General features: G+C 42.9%; 1 protein-coding gene across 4 annotated transcripts in view; it reads left to right on the top strand.

Moving 5' to 3' along the window:
• Nucleotides 1-26155, top strand: part of GCOM1 (GCOM1, MYZAP-POLR2M combined locus) — a 220859-nt gene that overhangs the window by 39182 nt on the left and 155522 nt on the right. For all 4 annotated transcript variants that reach the window (XM_040342753.1, XM_040342756.1, XM_040342755.1 and 1 more), the window contains one exon: nt 16488-16577. In XM_040342753.1, the coding sequence (XP_040198687.1) occupies nt 16488-16577 (90 nt within the window). The remainder of the gene's footprint in view (nt 1-16487; nt 16578-26155) is intronic.

Here is a 26155-nt window from a genome sequence, read left to right on the forward strand (position 1 = left end):
CTACCTCTGTTATGAGGGTCAGGAGTATGGAGACTAGCTTGTGAATGTCCAAGTGGTAAAGGTAATGAGCCTGTATTAATGTTGGGGCCCATTGGTGGTATGCGGTTGGAACCGAATTGGGCCGCTAGACCACCTGAGACCATGGATGGAACAGGCAGCGATGGTAAATCTACTTCAGCTGCTGGAGTGGTATCCATTGTTGAAGTGGGTACAGCGACTTTTTGCCATCCAAAGACGCAACTATTCTTATAGTCTCCTACATCCCTTGAATATTTTTTGTGTTTTTTTATCCTTTGATCACGGTCCTCCTTTTCAAGGTGACTCTGCAGATTAGTTGATAGGGAACTATATTCAAGGGAATTTTTATGGGTCTGTAATTTATCTTTGAGCTCTTTGATCTCTTTATCAAAGGCTGAAAGTCTGGACCTTTTCTTTGAGACTAGAAAGCCTAGAAAGTTGGTACCGGCCTCATTAAAATATTTAAACCAGGAATTGAGATCTAATTCACCCTGTTGGGGGTTAACATTCCAACGTAGGCTGCGTGGCACCATACTCTCGGCAATATATTGTTCTAAGAAAACTATATCCCATAAAATGTGCAACTCTGATGTCATAACATTTTTAAGCCTTAAGAAAAGGCCTCCTAATTCAGAGTCGTTCCCAGTGGTGGAAAAGACTCCTTCTATATTAACAGTCCGGGATGCTCTGTAATCAAAGACATCCATGTCCAGAAAGTCACCTGGTTAGACTGATAAGCTGCTGCAACAATAAGAAATTTTCAAAAAAGCAAATGGTATGGTGTAAATTATTGCGCTGCTGAATGTGTATGTATCAAGCTGCTAAACACAGCTACTGAAAACAAGAAGCAAAAAACAGAATATGGACAAAAAAGTGTAGCGCTCTGATACTAAAAAGGTATGGCAATAAAGTCAAAAACCGTGCGTGATCAATATACAACAATATGAAATGCACATGTGTAGAAAGATACAAATGTCATAAACAAATATGTAAATGTCCAAGATGAACCAAGTGATGAGTGGATACAAAGTTCAAAATTGGAAAGTGAGATGAAATCTTCAAAATAAACACAAATGACCCAGTGCCATTGGAAGCCATGCGTGCCAATGCCATCACACTGACTCCACCATGTTTTACAGATGATCTTGTGTTCTTTGAAATATCATGAGCTGTTCAAAGCCTTCTTCACACTTGTTTCTTCCCATCATTCTGGTACAGATTAATCTTAGTTTCATCAACCGGTCTGGCTTCTTTAGATGTTTTTTTGGCAAAGTCTAACCTGGGTTTTCTATTCTTCAGGCTTATGAATGGATTGCACCTTGTAGTGAACCCTCTGTATTTGCTCTTGTGAAGTCTTTTAGTGATTGTAGACTTTGACAATGATACACCCACCCAGGGTGGGTGATAGGCCAATACAACTGGCCCTGTTGTCCCAGGCCCGGCCAGCAGGCAAAAAATCCTCTATTCATGTCCCTTAACGTCGATCTGCCGCAAGTCCAACCCGCCTACATCCCCCCCACAAACCCCCGTTTTGCATTTTACGTTTTTTTTTTCATGATCGCTAATTGCAGTATGGTGGCGCCAGGGAAGGGACTATTTTTATGTATTTTGGGAGCGGAAGAATACCTCTACCGCGCCCGCTCCTACTGCTGGCTCAAGTCCCAGCCAGCGTGTCGTCTGTGTAGTGCCATCCTCCTGGCGCCGCGGAGTGATTCCTTCCTGTCTCAGAGTCCCTCCGCGTGAGAAGTAGCAGTGAGGCGACAGGGTGACTCAGGCGAGCAGCGGCAGCAGAGGATATCGACAGAGGCATCCCATCTAACTGACCCTCAAGTCCAGGCAGCAGTAGCCATCAGGGAAGAAGGGACTCCCTGGGACCAGGCAGCTAAAAATTACACAGGTGTGTGCATGGGGGGCAGGGGCTTCAAAATCTCCTCCTACTACTGCAAGTAGCATCTATACTGTATAGACTATACATTATGGCATGATTGGCATCGGTGGCATCGGCATGGGTGGCTCTGTCTGCCCATAACGCATGTGCTGCCTGCAGAGACAGTGCCAGCCATGCCATGCTGCCAATGCCGTAATGTGCTGCAGACAGTGCCACCCATGACGCTAATGCCATAACGCATGTGCATTATGCCATTGGCGGCATGGGTGGCAGTGTCTGCAGCACAATATGGCATGGGTGGCACTGTCAGCAGGGAGCACATGCGTTATGGCATTACTGTCATGGATGTCACTGTCTGCAGCACATTACGGCATGGGTGGCACTGTCTGCAGCACAATATGGCATTGGCGGCATTGTCTGCAGCACAATATAGCATTGGTGGCATAGGTGGCACTGTCTGCAGCAAAATATGGCATTAGCGGCATGGGTGGCACTGTCTGCAGGTAGCACATGCGTTATGGCCCATAACGCATGTGCTGCCTGCAGAGACAGTGCCACCCATGCCGCCAATTTCTATAATGTGCTGCAGACAGTGCCATCCATGCCATAATGTGCTGCACACAGTGCTACTCATGCTCCCAATGGCATTATGCCATTGATGGCATGGGTGGCACTGTCTTCAGCACAATATGGCATTGGCGGGTGGCATGGCATGGGTGGCACTGTTTGCAGCACAATATGGCATCTGGGGAGGGGCCAGGGTTGGGCTGAAGGAGGGACCAGGGGTGGAGCTGAAGGGGGCCTTGTCAGGTAGGCTGTATGGGGCCCCGTGATTTCTATCAGCGGCCCTGCCCCCCACGTCCTGGAGAGTGTCCGTCACTTGTCTGGATGTTGTGAATGGGTTTTTCTTTACCACAGAAAGGATCCTGCAGTCATTCACCACTGTTGTCTTCCGTGGACATCCAGGCCTTTTTGTGTTGCTGAGCTCACCAATGTGTTCTTCTTTCCTCAGAATGTACCAAACCATTGATTTGGCCACTCCTAATGTTTCTGCTATCTCATGTTTTGAAGCCTTACAATGGCCTCTTTCACTTGCATTGACCGCTCCTTTGAAAGCATAGTGTAGGTTCACAGCAATAGATTCCAAATGCAAATACAAACTCCAGACCTTTCACCTGCTTAATTGATAAAGAAAAACAAAGGAATAGCCCACACCTGGCCATGAAACGGCTTTTGATTCAATTGTTCAATTACTGTACTTTTGGTCCCTTAAAAAACAGAGGATAGTTATTCTTAATGTTCATACCCTCAAATTAAACCTGAGAGAGTGCACGTTCAGCCCATATCCATTATATAACTTTAGCTTAAATATTTTTTGGTAAATACCTTTAGAAAATCTAAAATTGTGCCTGTTATCGAATATATATGGACCTAATTGTAGAAGTATTACTTATTTCAAGTGGCATTTCATCCTTTGCTATGTGTTCTTGCTGGCAAGTCATATAACCTACTTTAGGATCTCCTTTATTTACACATTACCAGCAAAGGAATATTATCAGCCACACTATCAGTCTCATTATAAGTTGCTGATCACTGCCATTAGTTATATAAAAAATAAATACATGTAGCAGACTAAATTTTGTCCAAAAATTTTGAAGAAAAAGAAAAAAATATATATTATCGTATTGCAAAAAAAATTAAAAACCCAGTGGTGATCAAATACCATCAAAATAAATCTCTATTTGTGTGAAAAAATGTATATACATTTTGTGTGGGTACAGTGTTGTATGACCAAGCATTTACCAGTTAAATAAGCACAGTGCTGAATAGCAAAAAATGGCTTGGTCATAAAGGGGGTAAAATCTTCCGGAGCTCAAGTGGTTGAAGGCTAAGTCCACCTTTAAAAAAATTATAAATGCACATATTTTTGCCGGAATTTATTTATTTTTTCACAGGAGCCTGCAAAGTATTGTATGCATGATCAATGGTGCAATGCCATGCTCCTGGAGACTCTTCCTCCAGCTATATAGCTAGCTATAGATGGCCAAAATTCAATCCATTTGTAGCCGTTCCCATTGAACAGCAGTTGATTGTTCGGTTGACAAGCTGGAAAACTTTTATCGATCAGCGCTTGAAGCTGCTGATCAGTGCATTCTGACAGCTGAGAATCACCGCTGCCAGAATATAATGTCCCAGAGTAGAAGATTCCTCCAGCCGTCTTGCTTGCATGGCTGGAGGAATCTGTTTATTTTTATTTTTTTTCATTCAGCTTGCTGGCTAAACATAAAGAAAAAAATGAACCATGCATGCATGACCAGCTTTAGTCAGTACCAAGGTACAGGTTTGAGTTGGAGAGATGGAGGAAATGTCAATATTCTGCTGTGATCAGTGCACTTGTATTCTGTTAAGAACTACAAGTCCATCCACCATGGTGGGAGATCCCTGTGAATGAATGACGTGGCTGTGAGGGTGGAGTCTCGTTCCATGGGGGGGGTTCTGCAAAGGGAAGATGTCTGTTTTGGCACCATAATACGGTATGGTGCCAAAACAGGTAAGGTACATTCTAAATACTGGTGTAACATGATGTAAGAGATGGTGTTCGTCTTTTTTTTTCCATGATCACGTTCTCCTTTCTACAAAGAAAATGGCAGTTCTATATATAATGTACATTATTTATAAGGTATATTGTATATTGGAACAAGCTGCTTGTATGTCTGGAAACGACTTCCTCTTTGTGTACTGATTAGAGTAGAGGTGAAATCCTGGGTGTGGAATGGAAACACTACGGAAGGCTTAACAAGCCTCAAGTAAAGAATGAACAGAACTGATGGAAACTGAAACCAATTTATTTTTATATATATTATATTATATTTATTTTTTCAGTGAGATAAACAGACAAACGGGAGATAACTTTTGTCCGTTCTTCCCCCTTGCTGTGAATGACAGGTTATTTACATATCTCATGCACTAGCCTGAGACAGGCATTATTTTTTAATTCCCACCCCCACTTTTCTGAAGTCATGTGGTTACTTTTCTGGATTTTGACTGGATGTTAGTGATCATGTTAGTGATCATAGCAGAATTCAGTGTAAGGAATACACAGGAAAAAATGCATGTTGACAAGGGGTGGGCGGGGATTCTACGGACATCACGACTCCAGACAACGGACACATCCACAGAATCTGCAGGTTTTTCAGTTCTTATAACAGACAGAGGGGGAGATATTTGACAGGTAAGGATACATGCAGGAGGCATCTATATCCTTATAGATCAGCACTATGGCAGTAGTTTAGAAAGGATGAGAGTGGGTTTACATCCACTTTAACAATAAATTACTTTTCTTGCACCACAGTATTAAAATACATTTTTGTGTGGTTTTTGTATACAGTGAGGAAGGGCTAGAAATTCAAACAATATAAGGTAGATTGAGCGTCATTGTAGCATAGGACCAACAGTATAATACAAAAGTAGCTGCATAATCTCTTGTCGTGCACAGGAGTATCAATTAAAACATATGTAAAAGGGTGAGTGTAAAATACTCAACACTCTTCAGTGAACATCCTCTCCCTCTGGTGGATGAGACACTTTCTGGGGCACCACAAAGCGATCTTAAAGGGGTTGTAAAGGTACAATTTTTTTTTTCCTAAAATGCTTCCTTTACCTTAGTGCAGTCCTCCTTCACTTACCTCATCCTTTGATTTTGCTTTTAAATGTCCTTATTTCTTCTGAGAAATCCTCACTTCCTGTTCTTCTGTCTGTAACTCCACACAGTAATGCAAGGCTTTCTCCCTGGTGTGGAGTGTTGTGCTCGTCCCCTCCCTTGGACTACTGGAGAGTCAGGATGCTCTCTACATTTAAGATAGAGAAAGGAGCGTGTGTTAGTGGGAGACCTGACTCTCCTGTAGTCCAAGGGAGGGGGCGAGCATGACACTCCACACCAGGGAGAAAGCTTTGCATTACTATGTCTGTGTGGAGTTACAGACAGAAGAACAAGAAGTGAGGATTTCTCAGAGGAAATAAGGATTTATTTTTTATTTTATTTTTTTACCTTTACAACCCCTTTAAAGCAACACATCACCTGCCAGGTGCCATCAGTGTCCTCCTGTGTAAATGTCCCACAGAAGTATGTGATGGCTGTCTGTGGTAATTAGGGATGAGCCAAACACCCCCCCGTTCAGTTCGCACCAGAACCTTTGAACGGACTGAACGTTAACACGAACATTTAGAACCCCATTGACGTCTATGGGACTCGAACGTTCGAATTCAAAAGTGCTCATTTTAAAGCCTAATATGCAAGATATTGTCGTAAAATGTCTTTGAGAACCGGGGTCTTGCCCCAGGGAACATGCATCAATGGAAATTTTTTTTAAAAATGGTAGTTTTTTCAGGAGCAGTGATTTTAATGATGAATTTTTTCCATTTTTTTTTTATTTTTTATTTAAGCCTCATTAAAATCACTGCTCCTGAATCTTTAGGTGCAAACTACATAGCACACGGCCAGTACACACCAAGTAGCTTTAGGTGCACACTACAGAGGACACAGGCAGTACACCACGTAAGAATACTGCAGCTAGCACAATCACCTGCCTGCCAGTAAATTAGGAAGAACTGATCTAGCTAAACTATACAGTGTACAAATATATGTACAACACCTGGGATGTATATATATCCTCTACATACTGTAACTTTAACTGACTAGCCTGCCTGCCTGCTCTATCTACCTGCAAAAAATGTCACTCTCTCTGTCCTCTCTTAACCACCGCAACACACTACACAAGGCCGACCTGCAGGCGGCCTTTTATAGTGTGGGGCGTGTACTAAACCCTCTGAGTCATAATTGGCCAAAGCTACCCTGACTTTGGCTAATTATGGCTCTCCGTTTTTTGCAAGCTGTGATTGGCCAAGCATGCGGGTCATAGTGCATGCTTGGCCAATCATCAGCCAGCGATGCCGCAGTGAATTATGGTCTGTGAAACGTAACTCTTATTTGGCGCGAACGACCCGTTTTGTTCGTATTTCGACGAACGATCGAACATGAGTTAGACTCGCATACGAAGCTCATCCCTAGTGGTAATAACCCCATATACATCTGCCTGCATGACTTTGGAAGGAAACTGGAGTACCCAAAGGAAACCCATACAAACATAGGAAGAACATACAAACTCTAATGCAGGTAGTGTACGTGCTAACCACTAAGCTGGGATACATCGGCGCTCAGCCATGGACTTGGAGAGACAATGCCTATCTGCATAGTTTTAGCAGTCTCTGGCAACTGATCATAGATATATATTTTTTCACTTGATACACTATACAAAAAAATAGCTAAAGTCTGATCGTCTCTTGCAGGCTATTTTATAAATGACCTGCATTGCACCTTCTGTTACAGATTGCCATTATCCAACACTTGAAAGACAATTGTTCTTTGTACCTTCTATCTGCAGTGTTCCACCCGTGGCTCAGTAATTCTGATTTTTGTTTTGTTTTTTGCACTTGTTCAACGTATATCAGTTCTCTGAAACTTTCAAGTGAGATCTGGAGGAATGTTCTGTAATGATTCAAAAGCACAAAATCTTCAGTCATGCGAAGACTTGAACCATACCAAGTTTCACTCTAAAGCCAAGGGCACCTTTCTATGGTCACTTCTCATACAATATAAGCCATTCATTCCCCAGAACTGGAAATCTCTTTGTAGCAGTCAGAGGGTGGGTAGGAAGCCACACTAATATATAGGAGGGAAAAAGTGATAATGTGATAACCATACAAGACCTCCTATTACAAAAAAATGGTAGCCACCTTTACACCCACTATTGGGTCATCGATGCTTTACAATGAGATAACATACATGATCATATGCAATTCGGACACCTCTGCCCGAGGAGCAGAAACCTTTTGCAATGCAGAAAATGAAGATGGCAACATTTTGCTTTCCTGATACAAATTACTATTACATTTTGGAGAGAAATAGAAAATATTATGGGGTGTAGGTCTATATGCTATTTGCATGTACATTTATTCTCTGTTTATGGCGGCAAATTCAAATGTTACTAGGCTATTTTTCTTTTCAGAGAATACTCTCCATAGAGAATACTGATAAGTATTAAAGTGGTTCTAAAGTCTAACGCCGCGTACACACGATCATTTTTCGGCATGGAAAAAAAACAAAGTTTTCGGCATGTAGAAAAAATTTTTTTTTCCAACTTCATCATTAAAATGACGTTGCCCACACACGATCGTTTTAAAAAAAAAAGCTCTAGCAAAGCGCGGTGACATACAACACGTACGGCGGAAGTTCCATGCGGATGGCGCCACCCTTGGGGCTGCTTTAGCTGATTTTCTTTTAGTAAAAGACGATTCGCGCTTTTCTGTCTGTTACAGCGTGATGAATGTGCTTACTCCATTACGAATGGTAGTTTTACCAGAACGAGCGATCCCGTCTCATAACTTGCTTCTGAGCATGCGCGGGTTTTTAACGTCGTTAAAGGTATACCCACGTGCATGGGTACAGTTGACCCTGCCCACACACTTGGCGTAGGCCTGCCAATACATGGATAAAAGTTGATGTGGAAGCCAATGGCGTTTACCCGACAACATCCCTATACAGCCATTCACATGTGTCAGCAGCTGTCTGTGGTATATGAGGCTCCCCCAGTGCCAGAGATCTCGTATCTCGGCACACAGGAGCTCCTAATCATCTGTGTGCATATGAGGCCTGACTACTGCGTCCACATTGACTGCTCCTCTATCAATTTAGCTGTTGTAAAAAAGAGAAATGTGTTATAACGTACAATTAAAATTATACAAGATCTCAATGAGAAGCAGAATGTTCAGGTGTAATTTATTCCTGGATTATATTAGCTTGTTGCCACCTTTTTTATTATATCACATTTTGATGTATGCGGTTTTATTTTTGACCATACCTGTCATAATCTGTATTTGTCATGTGTGGTATGCAGCGCTGGAACCAAGTTCACACCCTGGAATGTCCTGCTTACATAATTGTTCTTGTGGCAGACTTCACATTTCTTCCTGATAAAGCTGGCACTCCTGAATTCTTGGTTGTGCCCGATCTGATTTCAGTGGCTTCATTTTCTTACAGTCCCCATTGACATTTACTTGAGGATTACATTCTTAGAAATTAAGCTGGCTTGAGAGGCTAATAATTTTCCCCCATATTGACATTTCCTATGGTTGTAGCTTTTGTTAAACGCTGAAAGAGAAAACACAATACATGCACCAGGTGAATGTCTCCTTTGCAGTGTGTGATTATTGTTTCTGAATACATTGTGTTCCTGTAGAGCAGTGGTCCCCAACCTTTTTGGCACCGGGGACCGGTATTGTGGATGAAAATTGTGCCAAGGCCCGATGATGCGGGCCGACAATGCGTTTTTTCGTGGCCAATTTGACAGGAAATGGCTGGTGTTAGCATTTCAATCATCACAACACCATGGTTAATATGGTGTCAGGATGATTGAAGCGCATTATTTTTATATTGTAATATAAAATTAAATAGTTAAACTCATAATGCAGAATCTGCCACCAGATGCAGCTTGCCACAGTGCCTGTCACCAGATTGCCACATGCCACTAGATGCAGATTGCCACATGCCACCAGATGCAGATTGCCACAGTGCCTGTCACTGTCACCTTGGTACGCTGGCCGGGCTGTGTGGGCGGAACAGTTGTAATGCGGGCGAGCAGTGGGAGATAATGTCATCTCTCTGCTCGCCTGCTTCTAGGGGTGCAACGGATCAAAAAATTCACGGATCGGATCGATCCTCGGATCAGAGTCACGGATCGGATCATTTTTCGGATCAGCAAAAAAAAAAAAGATTGCCCCCACCTCACTGTAACATCCACCATTGCTCCCACCTCACTGTAACATCCACCATTGCCCCCACCTCACTGTAACATCCACCATTGCCCCCCACCTCACTGTAACATCCACCATTGCCCCCCACCTCACGGTAACATCCACCATTGCCCCCACCTCACTGTAACATCCAATCATCCACTATTGCCCCCACTCAACACTGTAATAGCCAGTCCAACATTGCCCCCACTAATCACTGTAATAGCCAGTCCAACATTGCCCCCACTAATCACTGTAATAGCCAGTCCAACATTGCCCCCACTAATCACTGTAATAGCCAGTCCAACATTGCCAAAACTCACTGTAATTGATGCGCTCTTGCAGAATAATTAGCCGGCTAGACGATCCACGAGCAGATGAGGGAGGGGTGATGACATCAGCGCGCACCTAGGCAGCCGCCGGGTGTACCAAGATGGCCGACCGCTCCAGAGCTAGGCCTAAGCCGCGGCCTTTCCTAAGGCCGAGGCAGCGGTGCGCTCCACGGATCGCGGTCTTGTGCGGCGATCTCTCTGCTCGCCCGCCAGCGCCGCACGGGAGGCTTCGCGGCCCACCAGTAAACAGGCTGCGGCCCTGCTGTAGGGGACCCTTCCAGATTTCTACTTGCTACGGGTTGCCAAAAGCTGAACATCAAATAAACCGCTAAATATACACTTAAAATACATATACAGTATGTTAAAGAGCATATAGGCAGGTGCCTAAATGTCATTGGTGTTTTCCACTAAGGGTTGAAGTGTATTTTTTGGGGGGGTTAATTGTGTTCTGTGGCGTAACTTCCCCCTGCATGAAGATGGTGGTGGAAGGTGACAGAGGTTCTGTAGGTGGGGATGGCTTGAACTTGGTGCGCTCTGCCGAGCGGCTGGGTCGTTATCTTAGGGCCCACTGTGGAACAGAACCCTTCTAGGGACTGGACCTGGAAGTCCTAGGGATGTAATTGCGATGGCTCCACTCTTTGCCTTTTGGACTGGCCACAATGGGTACACTGTTTAAATGTGGACTGGACTGGGTACACCATTAAAAGTGCTGGTGGAGGAAAATCAGCGCCCAACGCTATTTCCCTCAAAGTGTCTATGTAGTAGTTGTTGGGACAAATGTCACTGACCAGTGTAAAGTTGTGTTATCCTTATTTTGTATGTGGGTCCCGGTAAAGTTATGTGGCCTCTGACCATGAGATGGCGCTAACCCACATGTAAAACATGAATGCAGTCTACTCACTAGGGGGAGAACCTCTGGGGGAATCTAGGATGGCAAAGGACCTGGGGGTCCTAGTAGATGACAGGCTCAGCAATGGCGTGCAATGCCAAGCTGCTGAAAGCAAAGCCAACAGAATATTGGCATGCATTAAAAAGGGGATTAACTCTGGAGATAAAACCATAATTTTCCCACTCTATAAGACTCTGGTCCGACCGCATCTGGAGTATGCCGTCCAGTTCTGGGCACCAGTCCTCAGGAAGGATGTGCTGGAACTGGAGAGAGTGCAGAGAAGGGCAACAAAGTTAATAAAGGGACTGGAGGATCTTGGTTATGAGGAAAGATTACGGGCACTAAACTTATTATCTCTAATGAAGAGATGCTTGAGAGGGGATATGATGATTTCAATGTACAAATACACCCACAATAGGGATAAAACTTTTCCATGAAAGGGAATTTATAAAGACATGCGCCATTCACTAAATCGAGAAGAAAAGCAGTTTATCCGTAAACTGTGCAGAGGGGACACCCCCCCCCCCAGTCAGAACACACTGATAAGCGCTTGCAGCCATTGTCTGCCAGTGCTAATCGGCTGCTGGTTTTTCAGTATGTCCGTTTAGCAGAATCCAGGTGTGAGACCACAGTTGTACACATGGGCTTGAATGTTGGCTGGTTTCAGCCAATTCATGGCCCACTTGTAAAAAGCTATAGAAGCAGAACCTACCAGCATGTCTTTGGAGTTTGGGAAGAAAACGGAGTACCCAGAGGAAAGCCATGCAGGCACATGGAGAACATGAAAACTCCATGCAGATAGATTCTACCTAGTATTTGAATCCTGCATCCACTAAATCTGGTTCCCACAGTACACGGAACATGGAAATGCAATTATTTTAGTAAATATAAACTGCTAAATACTTTTTTTTTTTCATCAGCAGTATATAGCAGTCTTGTGACTTGACTATGAGTGTCCAGCCGAGCACTGGTTAAAGCTTGTAGGAGAATTTTTCATTCTGCTGTCTTATGAGGCTGCATGACCCCTGACCCCCTGTCTGGACAGTGCTGATTGGCCATGTGCTGATCATATGCACCCTCCCATGAAAAAAAAACCTATACACACCAAACTGAGCATGTGCAGAGTGACTCCAAGGCTCTGTTCTCTCAGGAGATGGATTGGGTACAGTACAAGAAGGGGAGGATCAGAGAAGACAGAATCAAACGTTTTTTTTTACATGTAATAAAGGGGCCCCATACAGACAAACTTATAGCCCCCCCCCCCTAAAAAAAATATACTATGCTGCAGTTATGAATGAACACAGTGAGTAATCAGTACTGATTACTCATTGCGTTCATTTTAGGAAAAGAAGGGGTTGGTAAATAATATATATTTCCTGGAACCTTCTCCCATTCTTTATCCTAAAGGACCCTATTGTGTGCTTGCAGCTGCAGGCCGGAAGGATAGGGTGATAACCAGTAGCACTGGGAGCAGGTAATGGGGAAAGGTATGGTACACAGGGAGGGCGATCGGTGCAGGAATTAATCCCTTGTATGGTGCTCGCTGCAGCAGCAGAAAGCTGGTGGGAGGGAGAGGAGAAGCCAGCTTTCAGCTGCTGCAGAGAGAGCCATATAGAGGGCCAGTTCAAGTAACTGCCCTCCTGCCATTCTGCTCACCCTCCCTGTCCATATCCGATTCACCCTGCTGCCTGGGCCCTGTACAGGAGGACCAATGATACCCCCATATCCATGGCCCTGCTTAAACGCCCAATAGCCTTTGTGAAAGTAGTGGTGACATTATCTCTGCGCTGTACATCTACTACAGGATGTCTATTAAAAACTACAGGATGGGCGGGGACAAGACACCCTGCACAAGGACAGAGCATCAGTGACTGGTCCTTATTTCAGAAAGCTCATGCAGAGAGGTAACGTTTTACAGTGGATTATCGTATAGACCTAGAATAAATACACAAAACACATCAACATTCAAGTAATGCCTAGTACACACGATCGTTTTTCCCCTTGGGAAAACTGCTGTGTTTTCCATTGGCCCGGGAAAACTGGCCGTGTGTATGCTCCTTAGCAGTATTCCCAACAGGAAAACTGCAGTTTAAAAAATGAGAACATGTTCTCTTTTTTCTCGCCGCGAATCACAGCGTTTTTTTCCCGCGGTTTTCCTATGGGAAACACTGCGAGGGATCATGCACATGGCCGGTTTTCCTGACCAAAGTTCTCCTGGCAGTTTTCCGGAAAACCGGACGTGTGTACAGGGGAAAAGGGACAGAGCCTTTTCTCGGTTTTCCCGGCGGTCTTTTGACCGTCGGGAAAACCAATCGTGTGTAATAGGCATGTGAATACATAGACCTATTGGGCCAGATCCACAAAGAACTTACGCCGGCGTATCTATTGATACGCCGCGTAAGTTCTACGAAGCCCCGTCGTATCTTTGTTTTGTATCCACAAAACAAGTTACGACTGAATGTGGGCTCGATCCGACTGATGTACATCTTAGTACGCCGTCGGATCTTAGGTGCATATTTACGCTGGCTGCTAGGTGGCGCTTCCGTTGATTTCCGCGTAGAGTATGCAAATTAGCTAGATACGCCGATTCTCAAACGTACATCTGCCCGGCGCATTTTTTTACGTCGTTTACGTAAGGCTTTTTTCAGCGTAACGTTACCCCTGGGTCTATGAGGCGTATGCAATGTTAAGTATGGACGTCGGGACAGCGTTGAATTTTCCGTTGTTTGCGTAAAACGTTCGCGAATAGGGCTTTGCGTAAATTACGTTCACGTCGAAAGCATTGACTATTTGCGACGTGATTTCGAGCATGCGCACTGGGATACCCCCACGGATAGCGCATGCGCCATTAAAAAAGAACGTCATTTACGTGGGGTCAAGATGAATTATCATAAAACACGCCCACATCTTAGTAATTTGAATTCCGCGCCTTTACGCCGACACATTTATACTACGCCGCCGTAACTTGCGGCGCAAATTCTTTATGGATACGGAAATTACGCTCTAAGTTACGGCGGCGTAGTGTATTTGAGATACGCTACGCCTTCCTAAAGATAGGCAGATCTTTATGGATCTGGCCCATTGTATTTAGACAACATTTGCTTTTTGCGTAGATCAGCTTTGATTAAAAAATGGCTGCTCATAAAATTGCTTTTCACTGAGAGGTTTGTTTGGAATTATAATTGCAGTGTAAAGAAACAAGTTTATTTGAAAGGGCTGAGTGGAATGTTGGTGAAGAGGTAGATGAAGAGGGTACACCGGCTCCAAGCTATGAAGATGACATAAATTGTAGGCCGAGTGTCTGTCAGAGAGTGTTCTCCTATTCATACTCGTGTCTTGGCACCATTTCCTGTCTGTCCTTGTGCGATTATGATTAGTATGTCTTCAAATATGTCAACGGGGGTTGTACTGACTACTGTTTAACAAAGGTTGACCTGTACAACGTTTCTAGGAATCAAAGTCCTGTATATGTTAGAACATCTAGGGATCATGCTAAATATTTGTAGCTTGTCGGTGAACCTTGACACCAAAGTACATAGCAGATTCTTAAAGGACCTCTTCACACTCTTCAACGTATTTCACTGTTTAATAGAAACTTCATGACCACTTAATGGTCTCTTATACTTCTGGTGAGATCACTCTGCTGGAACAAAACAAATGTACATACATAAACAAATACAGTCATTTCGAGTACATAGCCAGCCGAGATGTTCGTTTTGAAGTCATAATTACCAAATCATTTAGTTTCCACAATTATACATTCCTCCAAAAGCTTGCTTGATAACGTACCAAATTATAATTTCTATTTTTAAAATACTAACCAGATAAAATATTAAGTTAATAAAAAGTATAACACTAATATCCGCACCACTAATTTCTGTTAGGTTCCACGATTCTGGGCATTTATGTTGGTTAGATTTGTCATTTTTTTTATTGTTTTCTCTGTCCCCAAAGGGGAGATTTGCCCCATCAGTCTTGGTGACCATTGTCTGGACAGTGGGGGGGATATTCCAATGGTGACACTTTTCCCAGTAAAAACAAAGGGCCAGATTCTCGTAAATCGGCGTTAAACTATGCGGTTTTCCGGGCAAGTGCTTGATTCAAAAAGTACTTGCCTGTAAAGTTGCGGCGGCGTAGCATAAATTCTCAGACGCAAGCCCGCCTAATTCAAATGATCCAGGTAGGGGGCATGGATCATTTGGACGTCATTGGGTTCGACGTTAACGTAAATGGCGTCCAGCGCTATTCACGGACAACTTACGCAAACGACGTACTTTTTAAAAGTCGACGCGGGAACGACGGCCATACTTAACATTGGTTGCCCCTCATATAGCAGGGACAACTTTACGCTTCGCAAAAGCTACGGAAACGTCGTAAATTCACTGCGTCGACCGCGCGTATGTTCGGGAATCTCGCGTAAATAGCTAATTTGCATAGACAACGGGGAAAACGACGTCGGCGACACCTAGCGGCGGAAAAAAAATGCATCTAAGATCTGACAGCGTAAGAGCCTTACGCCTGTCAGATCAAAGGCTGCATTCACACCTAGGCGACAAAACGCCTGAAGCGCGACGCTCGTGCCGCTGGAGGAGAGAATTTCCATTGATGTCTATGAGATGGTTCACATCTCATAAACGCCGTACGCCTGCCGCCTGAAAACAAGTCCCGGACCCTTTTTTTCAGGCGGCATTGGCGTTCGGCCATAGACATCAATGTAAACTCTTTGTGAAAAAAAAAAAAAGTAAACTAATCGCGGCACAATACGCCGCATACGCGGCGTTACAATGTGAATGGAGCCTAATGGATATCTATGCGTAACTGATTCTAAGAATCAGTCGCATAGATACGCCGGGCCAGATTAGGACTTACGACGGTGCAAATGGCGTTGCGCCGTCGTAAGCCCTTTGAGAAGATTTTTTCTTCTTCTGGATATTAATTGCTGTAGTGTCTCTTGGACAAAAAGTGAAGGAAAACCTCCCTACAGCAAAATACAGAGGGGGTTTAAAGTGGAACTAAACTCTCTCAATCAAAATAATAAAATAATAATAATAATAAAAAAAATCTTCTGCTGCTAGAATTGGTAAATAGAAGGCTATATTATTTTTACTTGCTTTAAACTTTTCTTTTTAAAGTTTCTTCAGGTGCTTCCTGGTTTGTGGCCTAGTCCAAAATGATGTCATACATGGGCAATTTTATCTTTTATCTGGAGGAGGGGCTTTCTCAGCTAAGCTTAAATTTCCTAACAAAATAAACAAAATAAAGCATAGAGACATGGATGAATGAGTTTTCTGTGAATATAAAAAATGAATAAAATAGCGTTTTCAGTTTGTAGTCCTCGGATACAGTTTATTCCAAACAAAATGTTTAGACTTTAGATTTGCTTTAACCACTAAGAAATTCTTCATACTAATGAAATTCCTAACAATAGTTTAACAGCAAGCTGGTGTAAACTATTTTTATTTCATTCCTTAACATATAATCTACTAACATAGTAATTTTATTTTCTCTCTAGGGGAGCATATGTCGACTGAGACTCACTTTGCCCGCTGATGCCAATGTACGATCAGAGCAGAAAGAAACCAAGAATGAAAATCAAATACATGTAAGTGGAAGACCTAAATTTGTGCTCCATTATATAAAGAGGTAGAAGGTGTGCTGCAGAAGCCTAGTTTCCTAATATCTAGTATATTTATTGTTTGCCGTTTTATTCTGCCTCTCTCTATAGAGGATAATTAACCAGTAATTCGTATGGCCAATCACTAACACAGAATGACCTACACGACTTAAACTCGAGAGTGCAAAATCTGGTGCAGCCAATCGGCTTCTAACTTCAGCTTGTTCAATTAAAGGGTCACTAAAGGAATTTTTTTTTTTTTAGCTAAATAGCTTCCTTTACCTTACTGCAGTCCTGGTTTCATGTCCTCATTGTTAGTTTTTGCTTTGATGTTGCTGTAAATCCTCTCTGTTCTGGACACTTCCTGGTTGTCTGTTTCCTGATCACCACAGTACTGGGAGATTTCTCTTTGTGGTCTCTAATCAAGGAGGTGTGTCTATAACCCCTCAGCACCAATCCAGTTTCGTTTTGCAAAACCTTCACTGCCCTCTATTGGCTCTCTGGCTCTGTACATCAGAGAACCAGGAAACAACAGCAAACACAAAACTAAACTGCAGGTACATTATATGATTGGTTTTGATCTATTTTTAATCATTTGCAAAGGAATCGGTTAACTATTATGTCTCTATACCCTGTAAACAGTCATTTCAGCAAAAAAAAATGTTTTCCTTTAGTGACCCTTTAAGCTTTGATAATAAAACCTGGAAGCTTTCTCTGCAGAGCTGCACCAGATTTTGTACTCTCCAGTTTTTGTAAATCAACCCCAATATGACCTATTTACATAGCAGCCACTTAAAGCACATGCCAAGGAAAAATCTGTGTGCTCCTACTGTCCTCTTTGACATGACAACACAGCTCTGAATTCCTAAGCACATGGTGTCAGCCCTGCCTACTTAATTTCCAGTGTATTATAAAGAACACAGCTCTCTCCCCATGTTCCTCTCACATCCTTATCTTCATATCCCCTCCCTGTCCTATTATTTTTATTTTATTTGTATTCTGGTGAACACAGAGGAGCATTAGGATTGCTGGACAAAGGTGTCTATAGGGGTCCACAGATTTGTATACTGCTGCATAAAAAATGAGATTCCTTTATACGTCATTTCCAACACCCATGTCCCTGAAATGCAAATGTGTAAAACAATCAGCACCACCCTGATAATCAAGTGCAAAATTGCAGCCACTATACACTTTACGTAAAATCACTACAAAATAATAATAATAATTATATATATATGTACCAAAGGATACACACAGTGCAGTGCTACTACAGTGGTAAATCCAATGCTATACTTGGTGCTATCTATACATGCAATAAAACTCAAATTCATAAAAAATATATAATAAATGTCCCATAAATCAATATAAATCTTGATAGTAGTGCACTAAGTATAGCATTGAATTTACCACTGTAATAGCGCTGCACTGTGTGTATGTGTGTGTCCTTTGGTACACATACACACACACACATACACATATATACACACACATGTCCCCTGTCTATAAAAGTGGAGGGTTCACATAACTGCGCTGTCAAACGCGTCAAAAATAACTTCTCTATTGCTTGGTTTGCATAATGGTTTTATTTCCTGTATTTATTTGTATTTGTGTTTTGTTTTTGTTTGGGCTAAAATAGATTTAATTGTCATGGAGTATCAGTTGGCGTCTTCATCAGGAACTGTTTTCCCGAACCTTGAATCTATTTTTCTAGACTGTTTTAGTAACATTTCACACCCACTGGTGTTTTCAGACACAATATTGATGCAAGTGCAGAGTGAGAAATAACACATAAATACAACAACCCATAATAAGCCATTCCACAGTCATGCGGAACCATTCCTCAGCACGTGGTGCCACCTACTATATTGTGGTGCCGACCAATATTGCACCAGTCATTATTCTATTATTATTAATAATAGTATTTTGCAATAATTTATTAATATATTTTACATCAGAGGGGAAAAGAACAACGGGCCAGATTCACAAAAGAGATACGACGGCGTATCTCCTGATACGCCGTCGTATCTCTGTTTTAGGGGCTTCCTAACTATGCGACTGATTCATAGAATCAGTTACGCATAGATAGCCATAAGATCCGACAGGTGTAATTGTTTTACACTGTCGGATCTTAGGATGCAATACCGCGGCCGCCGCTGGGGTGAGTTTGCGTCAAAAACGAGCGTCAGTTATGCAAATTAGTACTTACGGTGATCCACGACGGTTTTTCGCGTTCGCTACGTCGCTGCTAGTCTAGTTTCCAGTCGCAAAGTTAGTCGTCGTTTTAGCTGCCCTAACTTTACACAGCCCATGTTAAAGTATGGCCGTCGTTCCCGCGTCGAAATTCTAAATTTTTTTTTCTTGCGTAAGACGTCCGGGAATACGGAAGTACGATACGCACGTCGCCGTTCGAAAAAATGACGTCGCTTCACGCAAAGCACGGCGGGAATTTCGAAACGGAGCATGCGCAGTAGGTCCGGCGCGGGAGCGCGCCTAATTTAAATGGCACACGCCCCTTTGAATTACGCGGGCTTACGCCGGAGGCCGCCGGCGTAGGTTTTCATTGCAAGTGCTTTGTGAATCAGGCACTTGCGATGAAAACTTGCGGCGGTGTAACGTGTCTACGATACGTTACGCCGCCGCACTTCTACGTGAATCTGGCCCAACGACTCTTTCTACAGAACCTCAGAATAAAGCAGATACACTCGCATATAGCTTTTGCACATATCTGTGGGTTCATTAGATTATAGTCTAAGGACAGGTCTCTGCCATGGTCCTGATTACATGGACAACAAAGATCTAATATGCAAAAAATTATTGGCTTTTTGACCTCTATCTATCTTTCATTTTTATATTTTATTATATTTTATATTTATTTTTTCTACCAAATTTTCCTTTCTAAATGTACTTTTTAAAATAACACATGCAATAATATAAAGGTTGGATATAAAGTTTAGTGTAGTATAACACTTTTGGTCGTAAAATAGAATATTTTATACAGCAATGTACACATCAGACCACAAATAGGGATAACCGAGGCCGTATTAGCGACGGAACTCCTTGGTCCCAAAAGAGGGACTATCTTCCAAATGAGGGAAAGTTGGGAGCTTTAGAAGTATAGCACTTTGCAGTAGCTATCAGTCATCCAGACCTAGGACAGTCTTAATTAAAGGTAATTAATTTAATTTGTGGTGTTAAACCACTTGACTTCTGGGCACTGTTAGGCCTCGTACACGCGCTCGTTTTTCTCGGCAAGAACCAGCAAGAAAATTGCTGGCAGAGATTTCTTGCCGAGTAAACCGTGTGTGTGTACGAGGCTTTCAGGTTTCTCGTCTGGAAATCTGCCCAGAATCTCGACGAGAAAAATAGAGAACATGTTCTCTATTTTTTTCGTCATGAGATGCTCGGCAGTTTTCTTACCGAGAAACCCGAGAGTGTGTATACTTACCTGTCGCCGTGGAAACCCGCGCATGCTCGAAATGACTTTGACTCATGCGCGGTAGCTTCCTAGGCATAGGTAGGGTGCAGCAAGGTGGCGGCGACGGCATCAAATGTGACGAGCGCATGCTCGTCGTACGCGATGACGTCACTGCGTTCTTTCCTTTCAAGAGAACCGCGGTTCTTTTGAAACGAGAGGCTGTACACTCAGGCGGCAAGAGATTCTTGCCAAGAATCTCGTCAGGGAAAACAACATTTTATTTCCTGAAGAGATTCTTTACCCTCTTCCTGCCCATGCCCAGATTGATTTTCAGCTTTCAGTACTTTTGCACTTTGATGACCATTGCACAGTCATGTACCCATATGACATTTTTTATATATTTTTTTCACACAACTAGAGATTTCTTTTGGATGTATTTAATCGCTGCTAGTTTATTTTTATTTTTTGCTAAACAAACAAAAAAAGACCTTGACTGATGAAGCTGCACTGATGGGCACTGATAGGTGGCACTGATGAGGCAGCACTGTTAGGTGGCACTGATGGGCACTGTTAGGTGGCACTCATGGGCACTGATTGGCAGCACTGATGGTCACTGATAGGTGGCACTGATGGGCACTGATAGGCAATACTAATGGGCGATGTTGGGGCTGCACTGATGACCAGAACACATCAGTGCAGATGTCCCCTTTTTACACTAGCCAGTTACTGACTCTCACCTCTCCCTACGCTGTGATAGCGTGAGGAAAGGAATGCCAATAACTGGTAAGTGTGTTTACATCGTGATCAGCTGTGTTTGGACACAGGTGATCATGTGGTAAAGAGCTGCTGTGATTGGCTCTTTACCCCGATCCATGATCAGCTGTGTCAGGAGGATGCAGCGATCACAGAGCTCGCACGCCGCATATGACGCCCTCCTAGGAATGGCCGACCGCGCTCTAGTCATGATTTTGCTATAGTGCAGTCGGCAATTGGTTGAAAAACGAAAAATTATTGGAATTCAGCTTTTATGTCCTGTTAACGAAAAGAGTTAGGCCCCTTTCACATGGACGGCTGTTTTGCCGCAGTTAAAAGCATGTAAATTTTTTTGTGAAAATCAAGGCTCCGGGGCACTGCGATTAGCTGCATTTGTACATTGCGATTACGTGCGGTTACATGCGGCCACGTTTAGCTGCACTAGTCATTTCCATAGCAACCCTTTTTATTTATTTTTTATTAAATAAATAAATTAAAGCGAGCTCGAAAAAGCTTTCCACCATGCGAGCGCGCATGAAGGTGGAAAGCTTTTGCGAGAAGGAGCCGAGACAGCCGCCGAGGGACCCCAGAAGACAGGGTTAGGGGACACTGTGCAAAACGAGCTGCACAGTGGAGGTAAGTATAACATGTTTGTTATTTAACCACTTAACGCAAGCCGCACGACTATTTACGTCCGCAAAATGGCACGGACAGGCAGATGGGCGTATATATACGTCCTTGCCTTTCCGCGGGTCCGATCGGGACCCCCCCCCCGCTGCGTGCGGCGGGCAGCTTACCTCGGGGAGCGATCCGGGACGACGGCGTGGCTATTCGTTTATAGCCGCTCGGTCGCGATCGCTCCCCGGAGCTGAAGAACGGGGAGAGCCGTATGTAAACACGGCTTCCCCGTGCTTCACTGTGGCGGCGCATCGATCGTGTCATCCCCTTTATAGGGGAGACACAATCGATGACATCAGACCTACAGCCACACCCCCCTACTGTTGTAAACACACACTAGGTGAAGCCTAACACGTTCAGCGCCCCCTGTGGTTAACTCCCAAACTGCAACTGTCATTTTCACAATAAAGAATGCAATTGAAATGCATTTTTTGCTGTGAAAATGACAATGGTCCCAAAAATGTGTCAAAATTGTCCGAAGTGTCCGCCATAATGTCGCAGTCACGAAAAAAATCGCTGATCGCCGCCATTAGTAGTAAAAAAAAAATTTTTATAAAAATGCAATAAAAATATCCCCTATTTTGTAAATTTTGCGCAAACCAATCGATAAACGCTTATTGCGATTATTTTTTTACCAAAAAATATGTAGAAGAATACGTATCGGCCTAAACTGAGGAAAAAATAATTTTTAGATATGTTTTTGGGGGATATTTATTACAGCAAAAAGTAAAAAGCATTGCTTTTTTTTCAAAATTGTCGCTCTATTTTTGTTTATAGCGCAAAAAATAAAAACCGCAGAGGTGATCAAATACCACCAAAAGAAAGCTCTATTTGTGGGGAAAAAAGGACGCCAATTTTGTTTCGGAGCCACGTCGCACGACCGCGCAATTGTCTGTTAAAGCGACGCAGTGCCGAATCGCAAAACCTGGCCTGGGCATTTAGCTGCCTAAAGGTCCGGGGCTTAAGTGGTTAAAAAAAATAAATAAAGATTGCCTCCTTTAATGATAAGCTCTACTAAGGTGCTTCCAAACATAAGAGATTTCTACTAGAATTTCAAGCTGCTGTGTGGATATGTTTTCATGTACAGAAACTGCAAGAGTGTCATCACATTGTGTGCGCTGTAAGCTAAAGTTTCACAATGAAATTCTCATGCAAGCACTTTTAACTGATAGTTAAAGCAGCTAAACTGCAAGGTGAAGCTTAACTAAAAAACAACGTCCCGAACCAAGAACAAAGCCTGCATGTACCCTGCTGTAATTATACAACTTCTCATCGTGTCACACTGTCAGCATATAAAACATTTACAAGTTAATAACACATTTCCCAGGTATGCCGCCAGCAGTTTTATTGAAATATTCAGCTTCTGGTCAACCCAAAGAGGTTTGATGACTTGCATGCCATTGTTGGTTCAGCAGTGAAAAAAGCCAAATACACTTTGGGGATTATTTACTAAAGGCAAATCCACTTTGCACTACAAGTGCAAACTACAAGAGCAAAGTGCACTTGAAATTGCACTGAAAGTGCACTTGGACATGCAGTCGCTGTAAATCCGAGTGGGGCATGCAAGGAAAATAAAAAACAGCATTTTAGCTTGCTCATGATTGGATAATAAAATCAGCAGAGCTTCCCCTCATTTCAGATCTACCCCTCAGATTTACAGCGACTGCACTTCCAAGTGCACTTTCAGCCCAGGTTCACACTGGGCTGCGGGAGTGAAGTTGTGCAAGTTAAGCTGAACTTGCACGACTTCACTCCCGCTGGCAGTCCCGATTTCGGCTGCGATTACAGAGCACATCCGTGCCGAAATCGCAAAAAGTAGTACAGAAACGACTTTTTGAAATCGGTGCCGACAAATTCCGCTGATTTGACATGTCAAAACACAGCAGTGTGAACCAAGGCTCAGTGCAATTTCAAGTGCACTTTGCACTTGTAGTGCAAAGTGGATCTGCTCTTCGTAAATAACCCCTTATATTACCAAAAGTATTGGGACACATGCCTTTATAATCACATGAACTTTAATGGCATCCCTGCTGATCATTGGTGCAATGCTTTACAGACAAAAAAAAAAAAAAAGAATGACGTGGTATGCCGGGGGGTGGGGCTGAATGATACAGTCAGCGGCTATAGCCGCCGTCTGTATCACAGTAGCGTGCCTGCAAGCTAACCCCCTTGGGAGAGAGCTTCCCATGAAGGGGGTTGGCTGATGCGGGGAGGAGCCGAGACAGCCGCTGAGGGACCCCAGAAGAGGAGGATCGGGGCCACTCTGTGCAAAACGAGTTGCATAGTGGAGGTAAGTATAACATGTTTGTTATTTTATTTAAAAAACTGTTGCCTTTTAGTGTCCCTTTAATTCATGTGCTTGGTGTTGCCTTTACTGTAAATCTACAAACTACAATCTGATCATTCTTTTTTGTTCAACCCACTGTGCTGTCTTAACCCCCTTAGCGGTAAACCCGAGCGTGACTCGGGGTAGGTTTCCAATGTTAGGATCGGTATCCCCGAGTCACGCTCGGGGTGGACGTGCAGATAGTGCAGCGGCGCGGCTTACCTTCTCGCTGGATCCACAGGCAAGTTACTCACCTTGTCCCTGGATCCAGCGATGCCACCCTGCTGTGTAAGCGAGCGGGACCTCCTCGCTCGATTCACAGTGTCCCCGTGTGCCGCCGATCTCCGTTCCCTGCGACGTTACGACGCACGGGGGCGGAGAACGGCGCCAAATTCAAAAAAGTAAACAAACACTTTACATACAGTATACTGTAATCTTATAGATTACAGTACTGTATGTAAAAAATACACACCCCCCTTGTCCCTAGTGGTCTGCCCAGTGCCCTACATGTTCTTTTATATAATAAAAACTGTTCTTTCTGCCTAAAAACTGTAGATTGTCCAAAAGTGTCCCTTTATGTCAAAAATGGTTTTAGATCAGCTAGAAAACAGCGATAATAAATTATAATCACTTGCAGAATTGTGCGATAGCGATTTGTGGGGAAATTTGTCATAAAAAAAAATAATAATGACAGCGACAATTCTGCAACTGAGCAAATTTCAGTGATTTTGAGTTGATTACATTATTGAATAATTTGTATTATAATTATATTATTATTTGTTATAATTATTTATAATTATTTATTATATTATAATTTATAATTTAAAAAAAAAAAAAAAATCATACCCGGGATGCCTATTAGATTCTTGTTTGGTCAGATTTAAGTGAGTTATTCCTAAAAATTACAGGCCTACAGTATAAAACGCCAAATTTCCTTGCAAAATAATTGTACCGCTTTTGGTACGTAATTCCAGACAGAATCATACCGCCAGGCAGGTTGAAGAGAGCAAAAAAATAAAAAAAAATAACAGACGGTGGTTCCAATCCTTCTCCATTCAATCCTACAATAAAAAAAATGATTAGCTGGACGTACACTCATATTTACATATCTGTAGAGGGACTGCAGGTGAATTGCTTACTGCTTTTTGTAGGATTGGATGTGGGTTATGGGCTAGTCTTTATTATGTAAAACATAAGGCATACACAGAAGCCTTTGTTTCATTTTTGGCATTGCGGTGTTTGCTTTTCTACAGTTTTCTTCCTGTGAAATATTTGCCTGTCCTTGCTGCATTGTTTGTTATTGTTGGCATCTATTGTGTTTTATAAATTACTATGAAGAGAGAACGCTCCATCCATTTTCTTAGGTAACATGCATATCTGAACGCTATAGGCGGATTACTTATATATATATATATATATACCATATATATTTTAGTGTAGCGTTTGAACTTTCCAAATCTATAAATGCAAATAATAAACCAGTTCTTTAATCCTGAATATACATCATCTGATATACACATTTCAATCTATCTCTACTGGTCAAGGTCTGGCCCCTCCAGTAATAGGCCAATTGTGAGGCCTCGTACACGCGACCGAGAAACTCGAAGGGCGAAAACACATCGTTGTTAGGCTTGTGGAGGAACTCGACAAGCTTGCTTTGCGTACACACAGTCAAGCCAAAATCTCCTCGTTCTCAAACGCGGTGACATACAACACATACAATGGCAGGGGAAGTTCGATTCCACTGGCTAAACTCTTGGGGCTGCTTTTGCTAATTTCATGTGTTTGCCTGTTAAATAAAAGTTTGGTAAGAGACGATTTGCACTTTTCAGTCTATTACAGCTTTAAAAATGTGTTCTCTCCATTACAAATGCTACTTTTACTCCGTCTCATACTTTAATCTGAGCAAGCGCGGGTTTCTTAGCATACAGACGTCCGAGTTTCTCGTCGAAAACCAGCCCGTCGAGGATCTCGACGAGCAAATTCAGACTCCCGTCGAGGAAATAGAGAACTTGCTCTCTTTTTGGCTCAACGAGGTTCTCGACAGTTTCCTCGACGAAAAAGTACACACGACCGGTTTCCTCGGCAAAAAAATATCTCCCAGCAAGGTTCTTGCTGTTTTTTTCCGAGAAACTCGGTCGTGTGTACGAGGCCTGAGGTTCAGGAAGCAAAGCCAGGTGTTCAGCCCAAGCAAATAAACAAAATTGGCATAATACAGCACTTCAGGTATTGGGGGTTCCAGGGATTGTAGGGCCCTTTAACAGAGGGTCCCGTCTTGGTGGTTGCTCCCTGTCCCTCTTCTTTGTTTACGTGCGGTAGTTTAAAGCATAACTAAAGGTTTTTTTTTTTTCCCGTTTTGGTTAGAGTGAAAAGGAATTAGAACACCTGTTTTTA

The sequence above is a fragment of the Rana temporaria genome, chromosome 3 (assembly GCF_905171775.1).
Source record: "Rana temporaria chromosome 3, aRanTem1.1, whole genome shotgun sequence".
NCBI classification, from domain to species: domain Eukaryota; kingdom Metazoa; phylum Chordata; class Amphibia; order Anura; family Ranidae; genus Rana; species Rana temporaria.